This window comes from Cervus canadensis, chromosome 32, assembly GCF_019320065.1.
Source record: "Cervus canadensis isolate Bull #8, Minnesota chromosome 32, ASM1932006v1, whole genome shotgun sequence".
Classification (NCBI taxonomy): Eukaryota; Metazoa; Chordata; class Mammalia; order Artiodactyla; family Cervidae; genus Cervus; species Cervus canadensis.
The window spans coordinates 5,570,379-5,592,178 of record NC_057417.1 but is presented as its reverse complement, the minus strand read 5'-3'; the positions used below and the strand labels follow the sequence as shown (position 1 = coordinate 5,592,178).

General features: G+C 47.9%; 1 protein-coding gene and 1 non-coding gene across 3 annotated transcripts in view; one reads left to right on the top strand and one right to left on the bottom strand.

Annotated features, from left to right (window-relative positions):
• GRIN2A (glutamate ionotropic receptor NMDA type subunit 2A) overlaps nucleotides 1-21,800 on the bottom strand; it is a 436,975-nt gene that overhangs the window by 181,814 nt on the left and 233,361 nt on the right. For both annotated transcript variants that reach the window (XM_043456415.1, XM_043456416.1), the window contains one exon: nucleotides 3,472-4,064. In XM_043456415.1, the coding sequence (XP_043312350.1) occupies nucleotides 3,472-4,064 (593 nt within the window). The remainder of the gene's footprint in view (nucleotides 1-3,471; nucleotides 4,065-21,800) is intronic.
• Nucleotides 2,847-2,918, top strand: TRNAC-GCA. Its single transcript has one exon. It is a non-coding gene; the product is annotated as a tRNA-Cys (tRNA).

The window sequence follows — 21,800 nt, the reverse complement described above, 5'->3', positions numbered from 1 at the left end:
AGTCTGCTTGCAATGGAGGAGACTCAGGTTCCATCCCTGGGTGGGGAAGGTGCCTTGGAGAAGGGAATGGCTACCCACTCTAGTATTCTTGCCTGGAGAATTCCATGGACAGAGGAGCCTGGCAGGCTACAGTCCATGGGGTTGCAAAGAGTTGGACACAACTGAGTGACTAACAGTTCCACTTTTACTTGTTACCTGAGTTTGTTTTTAGACAAATTTCTACACCTTCATTAGACTGTACATTCTTTAAGTTGTATGCTAATTCATGTGTGATTCTGGAGGCAAACACATGGTTCTCTGGATAGAAGGAGTGATGGATGGAAGACAGAGATATAGTGCCCTTAACCCCTTCCCTAAAAACCACCTTCTTGGGACTCTCTCCAGCTGCTAGTCCTTGCCTTGCCTAGCAAGGTCCCACTCTTTCTGGGATTGTTTTAAGAAATGCTGGGCTAGTCGGGAAGTGTGGCGATGACCCCAGACACTTGCCTGAGCACCACCCATGAACTGAACCCTCTGGCGCTCTTCCAGTGAGAGATGTTCTATTAAACACCAGGCTGTGGATGATGGCTCACTACACTTAATGCATTCCTTCTCTGGGGCTGAAATACCACCTACAACATTGCTGCATTCAAAGCATGACTCCTGGAAATACCAGGCCAGCATTTCAGAGCAGTCGGACTTTTTTTTTAAGGAATGGAATTCAGGGTGGTCACTGGAGAGAGATTTGACTATCTTGCCAATTATCCTTCTCAAATTCCTTTTCCTGTATATGTTATATTTCAATTGCCCTACAATTGAGTTATGTTTCCATCAGAATCATACAAATATTCCAGCTGCAGGGCACTTAATGATGGAAAGTAAGAATTCATTAGCACAGTCCTTGTCTTGGGCTGGCAGCAATCCTGACTCTGTAACATGCTCCCATGGTTCACGCCAATTTATCTGAGTTCCTTCCTGATACTTGGGCAATTATTTAAAATGCTGAAAGTAGCAATGCAGAAACAAGATCGTTAAAGAGGGAAAGAGGAGAGGGGAAGGGAAAACTTCAAAGGGCCATGATTTCTTAACCCAAGAGTTCACTTTTCAGGTAAATGTCAATTTCAGGTAAAATCTTTAAACCATTACACATACACACAAACACACATACACATATTTAGCCCCAGACCAGAAATTATCTCTGAACTGTAGCAGATTTAAAGTCCTAAAACCTTCCAGAGACATTTTAGTGTTACTCTTTCTGTTGAGCCTGACTCTTTTCAATCCCATGGACTGTAGCCTGCCAGGGTCTTTGGTCCATGGAATTCTCTAGGCAAGAATACTGGAGTGGGTAGCCATTTCCTTCTCCAAGGAATCTTCCAGACCCAGGGATTGAATCTGGATCTCCCATACTGCAGGCAGATTCTTTACCATCTGAACCATCACGGAAGCCTGAGACATTTTAGAGAGATGTGTTATTCTTTGGGTAATAAACTCACCGGGTCTGTGCACTGAAATTTCTGATGACCAAAACAATTTCACCGCTCACTCTGACAGTCATTAAGCAATTGCCAAGTGCTCAGCACTTGTGCTAAGCAGCATTTTTCAGGCATCACCTCATGTAATACTCATGACATCTTCTAGAACACTGGTTCTCCAGATCGACAACATCAACATCACCAGGAACTTACTAGAACTGCAAATTCTTGGCACCTAGTCCAGAGCTACTGAATTAGACACTCTGAGCATGGGGCCCTCAATAGGGCTATCCCATGCTTTATTTATCCAATCTTCATAATAATAGAAATGTACGTTGTGTCAGACTTTTTCCATCAGAAACTAGACACTCTGAGAGCGTCTTGTTTTAACAAGCCTGCCCAGTGACTCTGATGCACGTTGAAGTGTGAAAATCACCACCTAGAAAGTACTGTTATTATTACCACTTTGCAATGCACAATGGAGGCCCAGAAAGGTAAAATGACCGTCTGAGTTACATGGAAAGTGGATGCGACAAGATTAGAAAGCCAGCAAGTCTAACTCCATAGCCCAGTCCCTTCATCACGGTGCTACCCTGCTCATTATCTAAGAAATGAGCATGGATTAAATCAGTCAACATCAGGCAAAAACAAGCACAATGAGCATAGGAGTGATCCTTCCAAATCTCAACAGCTGAGCCACGACGACGGCCTGTAAAGACAAACAATGCTTCTCAGAAACATAAAATTTAACTTAAATGTCCACGAAGATGGGAGTAGTTAACTAAATTATGACACAGCCACATGATGGAATACAATGCAGCTTTAAAAGTGATGTTTCCCAAGATTTCCAGCAACCTACAAAGATACTTGGGACGTATGAAGGGAAGAAACTCACATACAGACTCCAAGACCAGGAGTGCCAGTGTGGGCACTTTCCCCAAAGTGTAACATGCTGGTGAGGATGTGGGAAGTTGAGTTGATTTCACACGCTGCCAGAGTGAACATAAGTTATACAGTTACCTTGTGGGACAATTTAACAACAGACACTTAAAATTTAAAATGCACATGTTCCTTGACCCCAAAAGTCTACTTCTTAGAAACAACTCTAGAAAGATACTTGTACATGTGTATGAAGAGTCAGGTCAGGGTGATCATCACTGAAGTTTAGTTTCTAATGGAAAAAGTCTGAAACAACATACATTTCTATTGTTATGAAGACTGGATAAATAAACCATGGGATAGCCCTATCGAAGAACGCAGTATGTAGGTTACAAGAAATGTAAGTATTTCTATATCTATATATTTACATATACACATGCAGACCCATATATGTCTGTTCACATGCATCTGCACACGTATGAATTCATATGTATGGATACATACATCTGGGCTTCCCTGATGGCTCAGATGGTAAAGCATCTGCCTGCAATGCAGGAGACCCGGGTTCAAGCCCCGGGTAGGGGAGATCCCCTGGAGAAGGGAATGGCTTACCCACTCCAGTATGCTTGCCTGGAGAATTTCATGGACAGAGGAGCCTGTGCAGTCCATGGGGTCACAAACAGTCAGACACAAAGAGTGACTGTTAGTCACTCAGTCAATACATACATCTATATATATTTACACATTTATGTACATGTGTGTATATATATACTGACACACACATATATAAACATATATATACATACATACTTAAGATATAACTATAGAGAGAAAGTGGATAGATAGATAGGTAGGTATATAGATCTCAAGTGTAGGTTTCCAAGGTATATTGTTGAGTAAAAAAAGTAAGTTGCAGAAAACCAAGGAAGGATGATGCTACTTAAAAACAAAAGGACATGAGAAGAGAGGAAGAGGGGAGAGAACGAAACAAGCCAACAAATCCCACAGGCGGACACACAGCGTTCTCTATTCTCAGTGCACATTTTCAGCAGTGAGCGTGTATGACTTAGTACTGAAACAAACAACCACGACAGAACGCTGGCCCCACTTTGGGGGACAAGCAAAGGGCCCTTCTTACTGGTGCAGCGTGTGCAGGGGGGCCTCCAGCTTCTCCGTCTGCCCGTAGCAGCTGGCCTTGGCCTCGGGGATGTAGGAGAACTTGTCCAACATGGAAGACGCGGCCGTGGTCAGGATGCCCAGCCCGTCTCGCACCCTCGCCTCCAGGCTGTAGTCCCAGTCGTCGTAGGAGACAGAAATGAGCCCCGATGGAAACTCTTTGGGGATGAGCTCTGTGTTCCCGGAGACCAAGCTGGGGACGATCCAGAAGAAATCGTACCCGGTGAGGCCGAGGGAGCGGGCCTCGCTCAGGATGAGAACTGCCTCATCTTTGGAACAGTAGAGCAAGATGACGGAAGAGTGGATCTTCTTCAGCTGGACTTGCGTCTTTGCGTCCTCAAAGGATGTGTCCAGCGTGATCACGTTCTGCATGTCCCAGCCCACAAAGCTGTTGTCCACTGTGGTCTTGATGAAGCTGATGAAGTCCCTGTATCCAGGGAAGATGGTGGTCACCAGAGAGAAGACATGCCAGTCATAATCCTGCATGATCTTCAGCATGACCGTGGCTTGCTGCTGGATGGACGCTCCAAATTGGAAGAAGGTAGACGTCGGATCCTGCCAAGGGGTGAAAAGAAAGCAAAACAGCAGATGAGGCAGAAGGCAGCTTACATATGACCATCTGTCTTCGTAGCTCCTTCCTAGAAGTGACAGGAAATAAATCCGTTGCCTGTTCATTCGCAAACATTCCTGAGCACCTACTGTAGGCCAAGCTCTGGAATAGATACCGGAAATGCAGAGATGAAGGAGGTCCCTGAACTTGGAGCCCAGAGCCTGTAACAGTGAAGGACATCTGTTAATTTGCCAGCTTCATTTTCTACCAGTTCATCATACCACCAACCCTTTGGGTCCCCCAGGGACCCAAACACTATCTGACCCCCAGACTCAGGACTGGAAAGTGAAGCCTGTAGAATTAAAACAACCTCAGGAGATAGGGGGAGGTTTGTGATGACCTGGAGTCTGTCATGTCTGGAGCCAATTACTCTAGACCTGCTGATTATGTAAGCCACACTTAAACTAATCTGAGCAAGGTTTCGGTCACTTGAACTTTAGATTCCTGTGAAATATGGACTGTGATAAACACCAGGTGAACATCTATCTGTTCAGTCAAAAAATATTTGCTGATCACCTAATTACATGGCAACAGCATGTTAGCGCTTGTGGAAATGAGGGTCTATAAGACAGACACATATGGTCTCTGCCTTCATAGACGTGGAAGAAAAGTGAAGAAGAGTAACTTCTGATTGCTAAGAGAGGCATAAGGAGATGCTGAAGTTTCAAAAGAGGGACAGTGGACAGTGTAGTCAGAGGAGCCCTGGGGATACATCTTGACTGTTTCAGGAGCTGGAGGTAAATGGGTGATGGCCTGTGATATAGGGGGATGAGATGATGTTGAAGAGCTTGGCAGAAACCCTATCACATACAGCCTCAGGAGCCATGTTAGATCTTATTCTGAGCATAACGGTGAGTGCCTGAATGTTTACCCTGGAAAGTGACATGGTTACTTGTGTTGGGTTAAAGGGTCCCTCATAGTCCTAACATCTCCCCAAGTCATAACCCTGATCGTGACAGCAAATATCCGTTTAGAAAAAGAACAGGTGATGCACACAGTCGTGCCATTTCCAAACCCTTAACTCATCAGATTTCTGTGAAGATCCTGTGAGGTTGGTACTGTGATTGGAAGGACTGATGTTGAAACTCCAATACTCTGGCTATCTGATTTGAAAAGCCAACTCATTGGAAAAGACTCTGATGCTGGGAAAGATTGAGGGCAAGAGGAGAAGAGGGCGACAGAGGATGAGATGGTTGGATGGCATCACCAACTCAATGGACATGAGTTTGTGCAAACTCTGAGAGATGGTGAAAGGCAGGGAAGTCTGGCATGCTGCAGTCCATGGGGTTGCAAAGAGTTGGACACGACTGAGCTACTGAACAACAAGAACTGTTGGCAGTGGCAAATGAGCCTCAGGATAGTCCATGGCGAGTCAGCATCCAAACTCAGATTTTGGTTCAACTTTCTGCCCTTCTCCCAAAATACCACCACTGGAGTCACTGAAGATGTGCATAAAGTAGGCACTTAAACCATGTCATGGACCCACTGGCATGGTGTGAAAATGAGGACTAAACAGACAGTATCAATCTGTAATATAGCAAAACAGGATTTGACAATTGTTGAGATGTATTTTTTTTCTGGGAACTGAAAGAATTTTCAAAGGGTCCTTATCATATTGCAGCCATGCTTGCATTTTGCATTCTGTATTTACCATGTATGTTTAATACATCCTCAATTGTATGAATATGGCAATTCCATTTCATGCATGTGTGCATGTGTGTGTCTGTGAGTAAATGATTCCACTCATGTCTTTCAGAGCAATACTTTGTAGCTGTGCATGTCAAGTCTTTCAACAAGTCTGCATAATCTTCCCTGAGGATGCTCACTGAACAGAAAATTTTATCCAAAAAGGCTAAAAGCTACAGTTCTTAGAAATATCCCCCTTTTCCTAAAGTGCATGGTGTTTGGGGGGATAAATTGAGTGCAGCGTGGCCTGAAGGCAGAGAGAAAAAAACAGAAATAAATGCCTTCTGGGTCCCTTTCAACATTACAGTTCTACGAATTTTACCTAATTAAATCAATTAAATTGGGTAACAGATTTAAAGACTTTGGATAATTATCTTTTTCCCTACAGTAGCTGTTGGAGAAATCCAATATTCTTGGATTGACTAATCACTTTAAATCATGCCTCAACAAGGTTGCGAACTGCTTAGGGGCAGAGATTGCTGTCCTCATCTGTGTCCCCAAAACCTGGCAGAAGCCTTGGCACACGACCCATCAGTAAATGGAGAGTGAGGGAGTGCATGAGGGGACAGATGTGTGAATGAAGCCTAAGAGAAATGTCCTTGATTTAAACACAATGTGAAAGGGGAGAATTCAGTATCCAAGCCTGCATTTTGTGTGACTCTCGAACATCATGTCCAAAAATTAGAAGTTTTCCACATCCTCATCCCACTATTCTGAGGAACCACTCCACGATCCAATGCCCAAAATATACCAGTGTATCCTTTATTGATAAAGAGGGCTTCCCTGGTGGCTCCGTGGTAAAGAATTCGCCTGCCAACTAGGAGGTGTGGGTTCAGTCCCCGGGTCAGGAGGATCTTCTGGAGAAGGAAATGGAAACTCACTCCAGTAATCTTGCCTGGGAAATTCCATGGTCGGAGGAGCCTGGTGGGCTACAGTCCATGGGGCCACAGAGAGCTGGACGTGTGGGATCTCAGTTCCCTGACCGAGGACTGAACACGTGTCCCTGCACTGCAGGTGGATTCCCAACCGCTGGACCATCAGAGGAGTCCTGGTCATTCACTCCTGACTTGAGCATCTCAACAATCTGCTTTGCTCATGGCTGCCTGATTGAAATTCCTCAAACACAGCTGTAACATACACCTCTCCTCTCCTCTGTAGTCATCGGTGGCTCCCGCAGACCTATCACATTCAATTTATTCTCTGTACTCTACCCCTTCACACACACCAGTCAAACTTTATAGTTGAAATAGCACGGGCTCTGGGGTCTATCAGACCTGAACTCAAGTCCTGGCCCAGCATTAACTGCCACGTGCCTAGTCATCAGTTGCGATCCTTTGGACTGTAGCCCACTAGGCTCCTCTGTCCACGACATTTTCCAGGCAAGAATACTGGAGTGGGTTGGCATTTCCTTCTCCAGGGGATCTTCCAGACCCAGGGATCGAACCCACATCTCCTGCACTGGCAGATGGATTCTTTACCCACTGAGCCATCGGGGAAGCCCAACTAGCCATGTGACCGTGGGGGACTACCTAAACTTTCTGGATCTGAGTTTCTTTGCCTATGAAATGGTAATTGTGAGCACCATCCCACAGGGCTGCTATGAGGATAAGGTGAACTAGCAGGAGTAAAAGGCTCATTGAATCCACGTCTGATTCCCACAGTTTAGGGACTCCCCTCCTCATCCTCTCATCTCCCAGTGGTCCCCAACCTTTTTGGCACCAGGGATCAGTTTTGTAGAAGACAATTTTCCCATGGACCAAGGACAGTGGGCATGGTTTGGGGATGATTCAAGTGCAGTACATTTATTGTGCACCTTATCTCTATTATTATTACATCAGCTCCACCTCAGATCATCAGGCATTTAGATTCCAGACTGGGGACCCCTGCTCTAGATAGACCACATGGACACTGGCAGAAACCTAAGTGGGTCAGATCCTTATTCTATGTAAAAATGGTATCTCCAGGCCTACTGACATGCTAGTTTTTTTGCATTCCCTCCTCCCTCCAAAACCAGTTCATCCAGTCCATTCATCCTGAGCCCAAGGGGCTGCATGAAGAGAGGGAAATGATGAATCATGCTTTGGAGAGAAACTGTGGCTAATTCCTTTATGGACCTCAGGCAGTCCATGGTGGACCCTGCACCACTTTCATTTTGATTGGCATCTGAAACTTAAACTTCCAAAACCATGGCGGACCAAAGGCAATGCATACCCCTCGGAGGGATGAAGCAAGAAGTTATTTGTAAAAGGAGACACAGATGTAAAGAACAAACTTTCAGACTCAGTGGGAGAAGCAGAGGGTGGGATGATTTGAGAGCATAGCATTGAAACGTCTACATGACCAGATGTAAAATAGATAACCAGTGTGAGTTTGACGTATGACGCAGGGCACCCAAAGCTGGGGCTCTGTGACAACCTGGGGGGATGGGGTGGGGAGGGAGGTGGAGGGTTCCCGAGGGAGAGAGGATATGTGTGTACCTGTGACCAATTCATACTGATGTATGGCAAAAACCAGCACAATATTGTAAAGTAATTATTCTCCAATTAAATTAAATAAATTTTTTAAAAGCATAATTGCACAGTGAGGCACAGAGAAGGCTTGTGTTTAGCTTTGGGATTTTCAAAGGTGGGTCTATGGATGGGCAGGAGGTGATGGGGGAGTCTGGCCACACACCTGGGTGCCAAATGGTCCTTTGTTTCAAGGCCCCACACGTTCTTTCCAATTCCTACCTGGACAGCAGAGGCTGACCCTCCTGCACATACCTCCTCCCACCATCACTCAGCCTGACCCTTTCGGGCCCCACAGATCAGTCTGACCAACCCTGGCACCGGCTTCCTCGGCAGCATGCCGCCGGGGGAGAGGAACAGATTTCAGACACCCACTTCGGTTCTGGAGCAAAAGCGGTTCCCTCCCCAAGCTCATGGCTCCACAGAAGCAGAACAAACCGTTTCAAAGGCAGGCTCGAGGGGCAGGGGCGTGTGGGGTTCTGGGTGTCTGCTTTCCACTCCATGCTCCAGTCCTGCCACGACTGCCATTCTAGAATGCTCCAGACCTCGCTGAGCTCCCGGGGTGAGACCTGACTCCACGGGGATCAAGGTCTGATGTTTAATAGAGTCTAAAACCAACTCTCACCACACCCATTATCTCTTTGATTCTAACTATCCAAGAGATGAGGTGCGGCCAGTGGTTATAACCCTCATGGATGGCATTTCTCATAAAGACGCAGGAAGAAGGTTAGATGATTTCCCTAAAATCTACATGACCCCACGCTGACAATAGCTCACTTACTGCAAGATGTCATCCAGTGTTTCTTTGCACACATCAGTGGCTTTCACTGCTGGCTGCACAAGAGAATCACTAGGAGAGTCATAAAAAAATAAAATACCAGTGCTGAGGCTTCGTGCCAGTCCAACTGAAACTGAATTTCTGTGACCTGAGTATATGAACGCCAAAGCTGATATATTTGCTTTTCCTCTATCTTCTCTCAGCAGCAGGGTAAACACTGCTCACATTAGTATCTTCAAAGCCTAGCGCCATGTATGACACACAGTAGGGGCCCAGTAAATATTTGGTGAGAAAAATAACTGAGCAGGAAACTCATCCCCAGGAAGCAAGAGAGAACTGGCTGCTAGTGTTAACCCTGAACCCATTTCCATGGCTTATTCTTCTCTGCCTGCCATGTGGGCACCAAAAACATAAAAGCATAATCTTGCAAAGGACCCAACAGAGAGCTTGAAAGACTCCTTGGGAATTTGCTTTCCGCCTGGCTAAGCCCTGATGTACTTTCTGCTCCTCTTGTTGTGTATCAACTGAGCTAGTAAGCATATTTTATTTCATTTTTCATGGATGAGAGGGAAAGTAGAAATGTCAAGCTTGAGGAGCATGAGGATTCAGATGGACAGAATGCTCACATACATGTAAGCTGGATCTGTTTCACTAGAGGATCTCTGTTCCTCTCATCATCTGGCCGCTACCTCCTCCATCATCATCATCAACATCACCACCATCACCACCTTCTTCAGCATCACCATCCATCCATCCTCATCTTCGTCACCACCATCATCACGGTCATCACCACAACCAATATTTATTCTGTATGCAGTTGTTGTTGTGTAGTCACTAAGTTGTGTCTGACTCTTTTGCAACCCCACGGACCAGCCCGCCAGGCTCCTCTGTCCATGGGATTCTCCAGGCAAGAATACTGGAGTGGGTTGCCATTTCCTTCTCCAGGGGATCTTCTAAACCCAGGGATCGAACCTGTGTCTCCTGCATTGGCAGGCGGGTTCTTTCAGCGGGTTCTTCCCACTGAGCCACCTGGAAAGCCCCTCTATATATAGTGCAATGTGACACATAGTAGGAAGTATTATTTCTACAGGTTAAAAACACTGGATCAGAGAATGTAACTTGCCCAAACCCACATAGCCAGTACATGGCAAAGACAGGATTCAAGACTAGGTGATCCAAATCCAAAATCTGGTTGCTTAGCTACTGGGAAACACTGATTCCAGGTATGCAGAATAGAAAAAGGTGTGTGTGTGTGTGTGTGTGTGTGTGTGGTGAATACCACCACTAATCTTTCTTAAGGCACCCAACTGGAAAAAGAAAATTTCTCAGAAATGGGCAACCAGTAGCAATGACCTCACATCAGGTGCCAATCAGGGTATGTGTGAGACCGGAACTGAGTGGGAAAGTCACACCCAGGGGCCGTTTCCCCAAAGCAAACCAGCTCCATCACCCACAAACACAATATTCCACGCCAAGTGGCCTCCACCCATTGGGCCATTCTATGATCTACGTTCTGTCCCTCACTTGGCTCCCCTCAGAAGACATGGACAGGTTGTTCCCTCATTTATGGCTGTAGTTCACCACTTCTCAAGCCAAGCCACATCCATATTATCTTTATCACCCAACGGGTTTATTTCATTTTATTTTCCCTGTCGCACCTGCTCACGTTCAGACCCTTGGCAGTTCTCTCTGTAACTATATAAAGGAGCCTCTTGTCTAGAGTGCCTACCGTGATCTCCCCCTTCCCCTGCCCACCCTCCACACTGCTGCTGGAGCTGTCTTTCTAAAGTCCAAGCTGGACCACAAGGCCCTCATCTTTACATTTTTCAGCAGCTCCAACAGCCTTCAGCATAAAGTGGAGACACACACCAACCCCATCACAGTCTGGACTCAAGTGTTTGGGACTCAGGATCTCCATCAGTACCTGTGAGAGGTCAGGGACTCCATGAACACGTGATAAGTTGAATTACTGAGAGAGCTAAATAAGCCAAGTAATGAGTGTTTGTAAAGAAACCCAAAGGAAGTCTTCATACATTCCCCTGTCCATCATGTCCCCAAAACACACCAGCCCCATCTCCCACAGACACGGACTTCCACTCCAAGCAACCTCAGTGGACCATTTTATGATTTGTGCTCTATCTTCCATTTTGCTTTTGTCAGGAGCCGGTCCACCAGCATTTGTCAAAAATAACCTAATAAAACCTTTCTCGGCACTTTCCCTGTCTTCAAATCAAAAGTTTAGTCTTAAGTTTCTGGTGACAGCTGGGTTCCCAGCTATGGTAGCTGAAGGATTTTGATCCAGAGACCAGGAGAGGAACATTTGAGCGCTTCACTCCGAGTCTGTGAACTAGCCACTCAGACTAAAGTGGGAAGGATGGGTGTTAGGCAATATAACTACAGAGAAGAGCAGTAGGATTTGGGTTGGAGCAAGGAACGAGCCACATAAAGCTACTAAGTCTTCAACTGTCTTCTAGCCTGGCTTTCCAACATAGCACCTACTGACCACGGGCTTCCCAGGTGGCGCTAGTGGTAAAGAACCCGTCTGCGGATGCAGGAGACACAAGAGATGCAGGTTCAATCCGTGGGTTGGGAAGATCCCCTGGAGGAGGGCATGGCAACCCACTCTAGTATTCTTGTTTGGAGAATCCCCATGGACAGAGAAGCCTGGTGGGCTACTGTCCATGGGGGGTTGCAGAGAGTCAGTCACGAGTGAGCGACTAAGCATAGCACGTGGGAGGAGATAGACGAGGAAGAAGGAAATCAGATGAGGCAGCAGTTCAAGTGGGGAGGGGTGGGGTGCCCTTTTTTATCATCTGGCCTGCTACCCTGGAGCAGATCGAAAGAAAATGAAGGAGGAGTTGTCAGCCAGGCAAAGCTGAGAAGTGGGTTGTGGGTAAGGAGAGCCCTCCAAGCAGAAGGAGCTGCATATACAAATGTAAGAAAGGGCCTGGCAGGTCAGGGAACAGAAGGAAGATCCGAGCAGTTGCAGTGGAATCCGCCAACGAGAGAGGGTGATGAGAAGAGTTAGGACAGGCAGCAAAGCCCACAAGACACAGTGTGGGCTCTGCAGATCATGGCAAGGGGGCTGGATTTAATTCCTATGTCCTTTTTATTCCAAAGAATTCCTCTGCTAAAGGCATCAGTAGTATCTCCTAGCTCGGGAGAGGATCTGGAACTTTGGGGATGTTGGCATCTCATGTGAGCCAGCCCCGTTTTTCTCTTTGGAATCCTGATCTTTGCCAAGAGGGGAACCGCCCTTGAAGCTGCAGGAAGGCATGTAACTGTTTGCTACATCATTCAGTCACCGGGTGCCCTAACCTTGAATAGCGTGGCGAGGACAACCATGTCTGCTGGGGCCTTTCAGAGCTTGTCCCAGTTCACCATCCAGAGTCAAGCCCTCCCTCTAACAGATACCACAGTGCCAGAGGAGAGACTTCACAGAGGCATGGAGAGATGTATGCCTTGCTTCCAGCTGCAAGTAGCTCAGGACAGCCCAGCATCCCCCACGTTCCTCAGAACCACATCCTCACTCTTAGACCAGTCCTGCTCTCCAGATCATTAGCAGGGCTGGCCAAGAAGAGACACCTGCTGAGATTCAGGCCCTTACTTCTATGCAAGGACACAGCAAAGGCCCAAGCTGGCTTCACCCAGTGCTCTGTCAACCTGCGGGTGACCATCTGGCTCAAGTCTTCCAAACAGGGTTGTTAGCGATTATAGATTGTCTGAGGCTAGGTCCACCCATTGTCACAGAGAAAGCCAGAGGGTAATTCTATCTGATCGGATCACTGAGTCAGGTCTCTAAAGAGCTGATAATGAGAGCATCTTTTTTTGGAGGTCCCAAGTGTAACTGGGCTACTGACCTTCCTCTGTGCACCTAAAGTCATTTTTATTTCAGATTCTTTTTCTTAAAGAAGCACAAGCCTCTCTGAGCCACATCATAGGTATTTGCCATTCCGACCACTGAGCATCTCTTCCTCTTTTACTGGTCACTGTGAATTTCCACAGGGAGCCGTCATTTCCCCTTTCTCAGTCAAACCAATTGGCCCACCCAATTCCCTTAGTGCCAGCAATTAGTTCAGGGGTGGGAACACGCCCTAACTGGCACAATCAGAGTGATTCTTGGGATTTGTGGGAGAGTGATCAGAAAGAGTTTCTCTTACTATTAGACTTAAACCCTTAAGTACATTCAGCCAGAATTTCTGGCAACCATCCTGCCAAGACACACCATCTTGAGAAGGAAATCATCAGAATCAGAGGGAAAAATTAGGACTAGGACAAGATGGAGATGAAAGACTTGGAGTTACCAAGTCCTGTTGAGCACCTTGTTCAAGCCATACCTGAAGCCTTATTGCCATTTTGCTGTGCTTAGTCGCTCAGTCGTGTCCAGCTCTTTGTGACCCCATGGACTGTAGCCCACCAGGCTCCTCTGTCCATGGGGATTCTCCAGGCAAGAATACTGGAGTGGGTTGCCATGCCCTCCTCCAGGGGATCTTTCCAACCCAGGGATCAAACCTGCATTGCAGGAAGATTCTTTACCAACTGTGCCACCAGGGAAACCCAAGAATACTGGACTGGGTAGTCTATCTCTTCTGCAGATGATCTTCTCAAACCAGGGATCAAACCAGGGTCCCCTGCATTGCAGGCAGATTCTTGCCCAGCTGAGCTACACCCATAGTGTCACCTAATTATTTCCTTGGACGTCTGAACAATAGCTATGCTATTTTGGGCTTTTAACTGTAGTATTCTCCTTAATACTCAAAGCAGATGTCACAGTTAACAACGTCACTGTCTTTCTAGGTATGAGAAGATGAAAGAATTAGGATGCTGTCCTTGCATGTCCCAGTTAATCGCCAATTAGTGACTTCATTTCACTTAAGCCAATTTGAATTAGCTTTTCTGTCACTGGCAACCAAAGATTCCTGATCACTTTAGGGAAGGGGAAAAAAAATGGAGAATAACGTGACTCATTCTTCACTCATCTTCTAAACGTGGATCAGAAGAATCTGGGCTACAGAGTAGCACGTGTCCCTTTGCCATCCTTCCCTTTTCTTATCCTTGCTTCTTCTCCCGGGGGCAGCCGCCTCTCTCCACATATATCTCTCTTCCTTGCATGAGTTCTTCATCCTTCCTTGATTTTGGGGGGTATTTTGTTTTGTTTTTCTTTCATATGCCACTGAGTTCGGCTTCCTCGCAGTCAGTCTGACAGCCACGCTGTCATGACCCAGAGGAAAGACGTGACAAGTTGCCACCAATAATAATCGCTTGTCATTAAACCATTCAGCGAGGAGGAAAAGCAAACAGGTCCCGTTCATTAAGTTCCCGTCTCCGGCTGTCACACACAGAGGGGCTGCCGGGGGACTGAAGTAGGCAGCTTTATTTTGGTAAAAGGAGAATCCCAGGCTTTCCTATGATACTTGGAAGGGGCAGGCCCTGGCGGTAAACATTTCAGTAGAAATGTCTTCTTCAAAATGCCCTGATGTTCCTTAAGAAAAATCCATGAACAGCTCTGGAACCCACACCTTCGGAGGGAATCGCTTCTCCGTTTGGGAGTCTGGGTGTTTGGGAAGTCTATTTGGCACAGCCCCGGATGCCAAATAGACAGAGGGTTCACGTCTCAGCTCTCCATCTTGCTAATGTCAGGGTCTTGGGTAACATCCATCTTCTCTCCGAGGCTGTTTTCTCTCAATTTCAAAAGGGAGGGAATTTCAGTCCCTGCTTTCAAGAGGTTGTGGTGATGAGATGGTGCACGAACAGTTCTCGGCACATAGCGCAAGCTTGATTAATGAGAGCTGGGACCACAGTGGCTGCTGTCATCAGGAAAGAATGAACCACAGTGACGGCAACGAAGCCCAAAACACTCTAACCCACCAGCGCAACATTAATGAAAATACAGACAGTTCCCTTGGGGCTCTCCCCCACATGCTTCCTAAATGTCCTAACACGACACCATCACTTCAAAGGAGCTCTGACTGTGCCCGGCACGAGCTGAGAACAGGTGACAACTCATCCCAGTGCTCAAACGGCAAGCCCTGCGTCCCTGGAGCCCCTCAAGTGCCGGGCAAATCAGTGTGACCCCCTCAGCCAAGCAGAGAGGTCTAAGCACATTTAACCATCACACTAACCCCTAGATAGCATGTTAAAAAGCAGAGACATTTCTTTGCCAACAAAGGTCAGTCTGGTCAAGGCTATGGTTTTTCCAGTGGTCATGTATGGATGTGAGAGTTGGACTGCGAAGAAAGCTGAGCACTGAAAAATTGATGCTTTCGAACTGTGGTGTTGGAGAAGACTCTTGAGAGTCCCTTGGACTACAAGGAGATCCAACCAGTCCATCCTGAAGGAGATCAGTCCTGGGTGTTCATTGGAAGGATTGATGCTGAAGCTGAAACTCCAATACTTTGGCCACCTTATGTAAAGAGTTGACTCACTGGAAAAGACCCTGATGCTGGGAGGGATTGGGGGCAGGAGGAGAAGGGGACGACAGAGGATGAGATGGCTGGATGGCATCACCGACTCAATGGGCATGAATTTGAGTAAACTCCGGGAGTTTGTGATGGACAGGGAGGCCTGGCGTGCTACGATTCATGGGGTCACAAAGAGTCGGACACAACTGAGCGACTGAACTGAACTGAACTGAACCTTTCAGGAAACGTATTTCTGTTCCCATTTAACAGTGCAGGAAGTTGAGGATATAGAGAAATACGCTTCTTTACTTTAATGAGCATCGGAACTACGGGGGGCTCTTGCTCTGCTGCAGACTCAGACCCTGCGGGTGTGGACCAGGGCGTTGCTAACAAGCTCCCAGGTGGCGCTGATGCTGCTGCTCCGTGGACTAAGCTTTGAGCTGCGACGCTGCGGCCGCTGGCCCTACACCCAAGGTCACCCAGTGTCTGGCAGAACAGAGGTTCAGACCTCCAGGCTGACCCCACAGGAGCCTTCAGCTGTGACGCTGGGCGGACTCTGTCCTCCAGGGAAGGGAGGGGAGGGCGTCAGTTGTCTGACATCCTGGCCCCTGTGTGTTTCCATCGGCCTCCCGGATGAGACAGCCACATGTCACAGCCTGTCGCTCCCATCATCTTATCTGACAAAGTGCTTGCAGGGAGCGGCTGTGAGTCAGAACTTAACTGCGCTGGAGGGAGGGAGGCAGAGGGGCCCGCCCCAGGGGAACCGTCCCCTCCCGGGAGCGTGAGGCCACCCAAAGCCAGGGGACCACAGCGAGGTCGCCATCCCCCAGGCGGTGCCCACCTGCCACGCGGGCGTGACTTCTCTGGGAAGTCAGCCACCTCCCCACCCCCGCAGGCTAGCCTTGCTGCTCTCACACGCGAGTGAGCGGCTGAGTCCCTCTGAGCCTCTCTGTTACCATCTGTAAAATGGACCCAGTGGGGCTCTGGTTCCCTGGCAGGATGCCCGGTCACCTGCGGAGAGGTGATGTGCGGGCACCCTGTGAACTGCGGAACAGGGACTGTGCCACCCGTGGCCACAGAGCCAGCCACCGCTGCCTCCTCTCTCCACTCCTCCCCCTACACCCCGTGAGCTCCCAGAACACGCGGGCCGGGCCTCGACTCCTGATCGCCTCACCAGGTATTTAGAGTGTCTAATGTACATATCTGTCTCCACGCAACTAGATTAATGTAAATTCCTCTCTGCAGAGCAGCACCCAGGCCAGCTCTTGTACCTAGTGGGGCTCAGAACACAACATGTCAGCTGAAGTAAGGGAGGGAGGGAGGGAAGGAGGGAAGGAAGGAAGGTAGGAAAGAAAGGAGGAAGGAAGCTGTGGGTAAAAGAGAGAATGAAGGAATGAATGGATGAAGTGGGGTGTGGGTGAGAGCGGGAAGGAAGGAATGAATGAATGAAGGGGGCTGTGGGTAAGAGAGTGAATGAATGACGTGGGTGTGGGTGAGAGTGGGAAGGAATGAATGAAGAGGCTGTGGGTAAGAGACTGAATGAATGAATGGATGAAGTGGAGTGTGGTTGAGAGGGAATAAGTGAATGAAAGTGTGAGTACGAGAAAGGAAAGGAATGAAATGACATTCAGTGAGAAAAAGCCACTGAATCATGGGCGTGTCCATGGAGTTGGGAGGTGGGGGTTAAGTGGATGCTGTGGGTGTGGGGGTGTGAGGCGAGGGAGCTGGGAAACACATGTCAGTGTCTGGAGGACAGGAATCAAGCCTCTGCTATCCAAACTCTCATGATCTGAAGCAGAAAACAAATTGGAGGTGGGGGGGCACGCAGGGGCTGGGCTGGTATTCCATGTTGTCTGCACACCAGCTACCTGCTCGGCAGAACTCAGGAACCAAACAGATCCAGACAAAACGACAACTAAGCCCCTGTATCCAAACCCAGGAACACAGCCTCTCCCTTCCCAATGCCAACCTCACTCCCAAGTCCCCTGTTCTGCGCACCCCCCGCACCGCCATCACAGAACTTCAGCAAAAGAAGCCAGGAGTCAAGGACCACCTGCCGTCTGGTTCCACTTATGTGGCTCGTCCACAGCTGGGAAATACACACACAGAGAGCAAGGTGAGCAGTTGCCGGGATCTGGGGACAGGAGAGAGGGGCTGCTGATGGGTGACGAAGGTTCTGGAAGAGGACAGTGGTCATATAACACGGGGCAGGTGTCACAGAACTGTGCATTTTAATGTGCATTTAACCATGCATTAAATCCTAAGCTACCTGCATTTTATTACAATTTTAAAAAATAGCAATATAAATAAATAAAGTAAGCAAGCGGAGCCAGTGGCTGAGGCTGGCTACTTCCTCTAGGTCCCTTCGGTCTTTCAGCTGGTGTGAGGGGTGTCCTCGGGGGGCCCTCAGACCTCACAGTCACTTGAGATACTGGCCCAGCTGGAAGGAAGGGCCTCTGGAGAGTCCAGAGGGCGCAGGTAACCGTCCAAGTGCTCCTGCTCTTTCTGGGCATCTGAGGTTCCCCAGCAGCCTGTGGTCACCAGTCGCCCCCGACCTCACAGAACGTAGACTTGAGTGGCTGTGACAACAGCCTTCTCCCAACAGGGCTGCCAAGCAGGCTTGGTTCTTCCCATTCTTTAAGACACTCGAGCAGGATGGCATAACTGCTCTGCAAGGGTACAGACCTGGCAGAATCTCAGGTGGTGGTGGTGACCTCCTGCGGTGGACGGCACACAGGTTTGTGGCGGGAGACACATCTGAGCTCAAACCTCTGTTCTGCAGCCGACCAGCTCTGGGGCCCTAAGAATCCGACTCAGCATCGTTAAGCCTCCACGTCCTCTGCTGTGAGACAGGAAAAGCAATCGCCATCTCCCTGGTGGACTAGATGAGGTCAGGCACGCAGAGCAGCCAGCACAGCGCCTGACCCACAAGTGGAGGCTAGCTACTGGTTATTTATTCCAAGCTAGTCCCTTATCCCGCATTATCTGATTTAATCATTAGCACAAGCCCGAGGAGTTGGCAGTATTAACGTCAAAGTGAGTTCATTTGAATTCTGTTGGATTCTTGAATTCTGTTGGATTCCAAAGCCCTCGCTCTCCACCGCCAGCAATGTGCGCCCTCCTCTTCATCACTGTTTGCTTTCTTTCCTCGGCCCAAGGCAGGCTCCTGAGGCAGATATTCAATATTGCCTAAAGATTGTCTCTTCTCAGCACAGTGCTGCTGCCTTTTCTACAAGTGATGCTTCTACAGCAGAAGGATGAGTCCTGAACTAATGCCAGTTGACTTAGAATCCCTACCTGCCCCCATTTTCTTGCCTGGAGAATCCCATGGATTCTCCCATGGATCCCAGAGGAGCCTGGAGGGTTACAGTCCTTGGGGTCGCAAAGAGTCAGACACGACTCATGCAACTTGGCACCACACATGCACCTGCCCCATTTCACATGGGCATAATACTCTGCTTACTAATCACTTCCCTGTATGCTAACAGAATACAGAGCTTCCTGGAACGTATGCAGCTCTAGGCATCTTAAGAGCATCAGACTTATCCATCTCTCATGCCCTTGGAGACCCACGGACCAAGCTCAGAATCCCAGTGGCCCCTTTCCCAGGGCAATGCTCAGTTCTCCCGTGCACGTTTGTGTATGGGCACACAACAAAAAGCGAACATTTGTTTGTTCCCTCTGACAAAGGCTAAGCCAAGATCCACTTGAAGCTCAAAATAAAAAGGGGATGAATTCATTGGGACCAGAGTTCATCACCACAGTTGAACTCCAAGCACAAAAGGAATTAGGAACGTAAAAAGGGGGGTGAGGAGGGAGAGATTTTAACAGAAAAATTGATGGTTTGAGTGTTTTCTGGAGAAGTGACATAAAAGGGAAAATTGAATGTCAGCCTCTGAAAAGGGTTCCAAATTGCTATCTGAAAGGAGAAAAACACAATTGATGATGATCCGTTTGTATGTCTGCTCAGTCCCAGGGCTTCCCAGCTACAGATACACTTGGTGTGGGCTTGGCAGGCTTAGGGAGGTGTGTCCTCTTCAGGGTCACTGAACACATGAGACTCCTGCTTCTGGGTGCCAGAGGCAAGAGAAGCCCCAACACACACCGCCCACTGACCTCCAGCCCCCATCAGTACCGTTCACCCCCATGTATTCCATCCTTACTGCAACCTCTGTGGCACCATGAGAAATCAGGAGACAGCTCTCTTCCTTCTCATTTCATACATGAGAAAATTAAGGATGGAGGGTGGGGGACTATTGGCTTCCTAGGCTCGCCCAGAGAGAAAGCCACACTTGGTAATAGACCCCCACCATGCTGATGAATGGGGGTCCTCAGTTCTTCACTTTGGACTTGCCTTTTGCTTTACAGTCGATGAGAAGAACCCACTTTAGCAGAGATGTGACACGATCAGATTTTTGTCTTCTGAAAGGACCACCCTAGCTAAAGCTTGAAGAGCAGCTTGGGGTGGGAGGGGGGAAGAATTGAGGCAGAAAGAGCAAGTTGGGAAGTCACAGATGCAATCCCAGAGAAAGAGGGAAAGACCCGAACTTGGATAGTGGCAATGGAGATTTTAAAAAAGGAGGAGAAAGATTCGAGATGTTTAGGAGACAGATCCTACTGGGTTTGGCAACCAACTGATTGGACCGGCAGGTTGGGGGTGTGGAGGAGAGGGAGGACTTGAGGAGGCTGGCCAGGTGAATGGCATGTCACTTGCAAAGGTGGAGAACAGACGGGGGACCTTGCTTTCTTCCTCCCAGGGGTATCCCTGCCACCTAGCACTATTCCTGACACAGAGCAGTGGCTCAGTAAATGTTTGTTGAATGAATGAGTGAGCAAGGTGGGTGAGCAGGTGCTGGGAGGAGAAGGGGGAACACACACAGGATAAAGTTATGACTGGCTGTTTGCGAGCTTCTGTGTAGGGAAGCCCAACAGGCAGTGGGATACTCCGGTCTGAAGATAGGAAAGAGGTCAGGGCTGGAGTTTAAGATTCAGGAACTGTCCATCTGCAAGGAGCTGACAGCTGAGGTGACATCTCCTAACCATATGCTTTGGTTTACTGGCTTATTATGAATGGGATGAGGAGTCTTGCCCACATGTGTCCATGTGAATTAGGTCCCTGACTCACACAGAACTAAGGAAGATACTTCTGATTCAGATTCCATCTCCACCTCCAACTTCAACAAGCCAGGAAGCTTAGTTGGCCACACGGCCTTTGGGCAGCGATGCCAGGTGGCTTGGGCATCATGCTGACAAATCTCAGGCAGGCACCAAGTGTGCGTTCCTCCCGTGGTTCCCATATCTTTCCCTAACGGTGTCTGTGTCATCCTAGGAAGGCTGAAGGTTTTCTTGCTCCCACTGATGATCAAGATGCAGAACTATTCCCAGGGGCCAGAATAAGGTGAACACAGAGGTGTGTGCCAGGCAAGTTAAGTGCAACAGGTGGGCATTCTTCAAACGTAGCTGACGCTGAAGTGAGGAACTGGAACAGAATCCACGGTCCTTTGTTGCCTGTCTTTCATTTTTTTGTTGTTATTGATTTTTGCTTATTTTATTTTCTGAATTTTTAAAACTACTTTTTAGCAATAAGAGACATGGTACTCATACTTAAGCAAAGATGAATAAAGTTTCGGATTCTCAAGGGTTCTATACGAGTTCTGGTTTCTAGGATGTGCATTTCGAGAAAGTCCCTTTATTTCACTGATCCTCAGTTTCTTCATAGGAATGACAAATAACTCCAGCTTTACCATCTTTCTAGAACTGTACAAAGGACCAGATGCCAAGTATGTCTTTCATTCATTCATCCTACTGTTGATTCATCTCTGTACCATGCACCCTGCTGAAGCCTGGGGATCTAAAGGTGAATAAAAACAGCCAAGGAACCTACACCTATAGAGTTTATGGTCCAGATGGGAGACAAACAGAAATCAAACTGTTACATGAATGTAAAATTGCTACTGACACTTGAGATTTGAAGGGAAAGTTTATGGTGCTTTAGGAAGCACATATGAAGGAAGCCACAATGAAGGAAACTGAACAATTTAGATAGTCAGAGATTCCCCTGAGAAAGGGATGCTGGAGTATGAGGGACCTAAGCAAAGAGGAGAAGAGAGACTTCCCTGGCAGTTCAGTGGTAAAGAACCCTCACTTCCATTGCAGGAGACACAGGTTCGATCCCTGCTCGGGGAACTTTGATACTGCATGCCTTGGGGTGTGGTCAAAACAAAACAAAAACAAATGAAAAGTGGAAGAAAGAGTGCTTGTCATGAAGAGGGAGCTTCATGTGCAAATGCCCTGTGGTAGGAAGCAAGT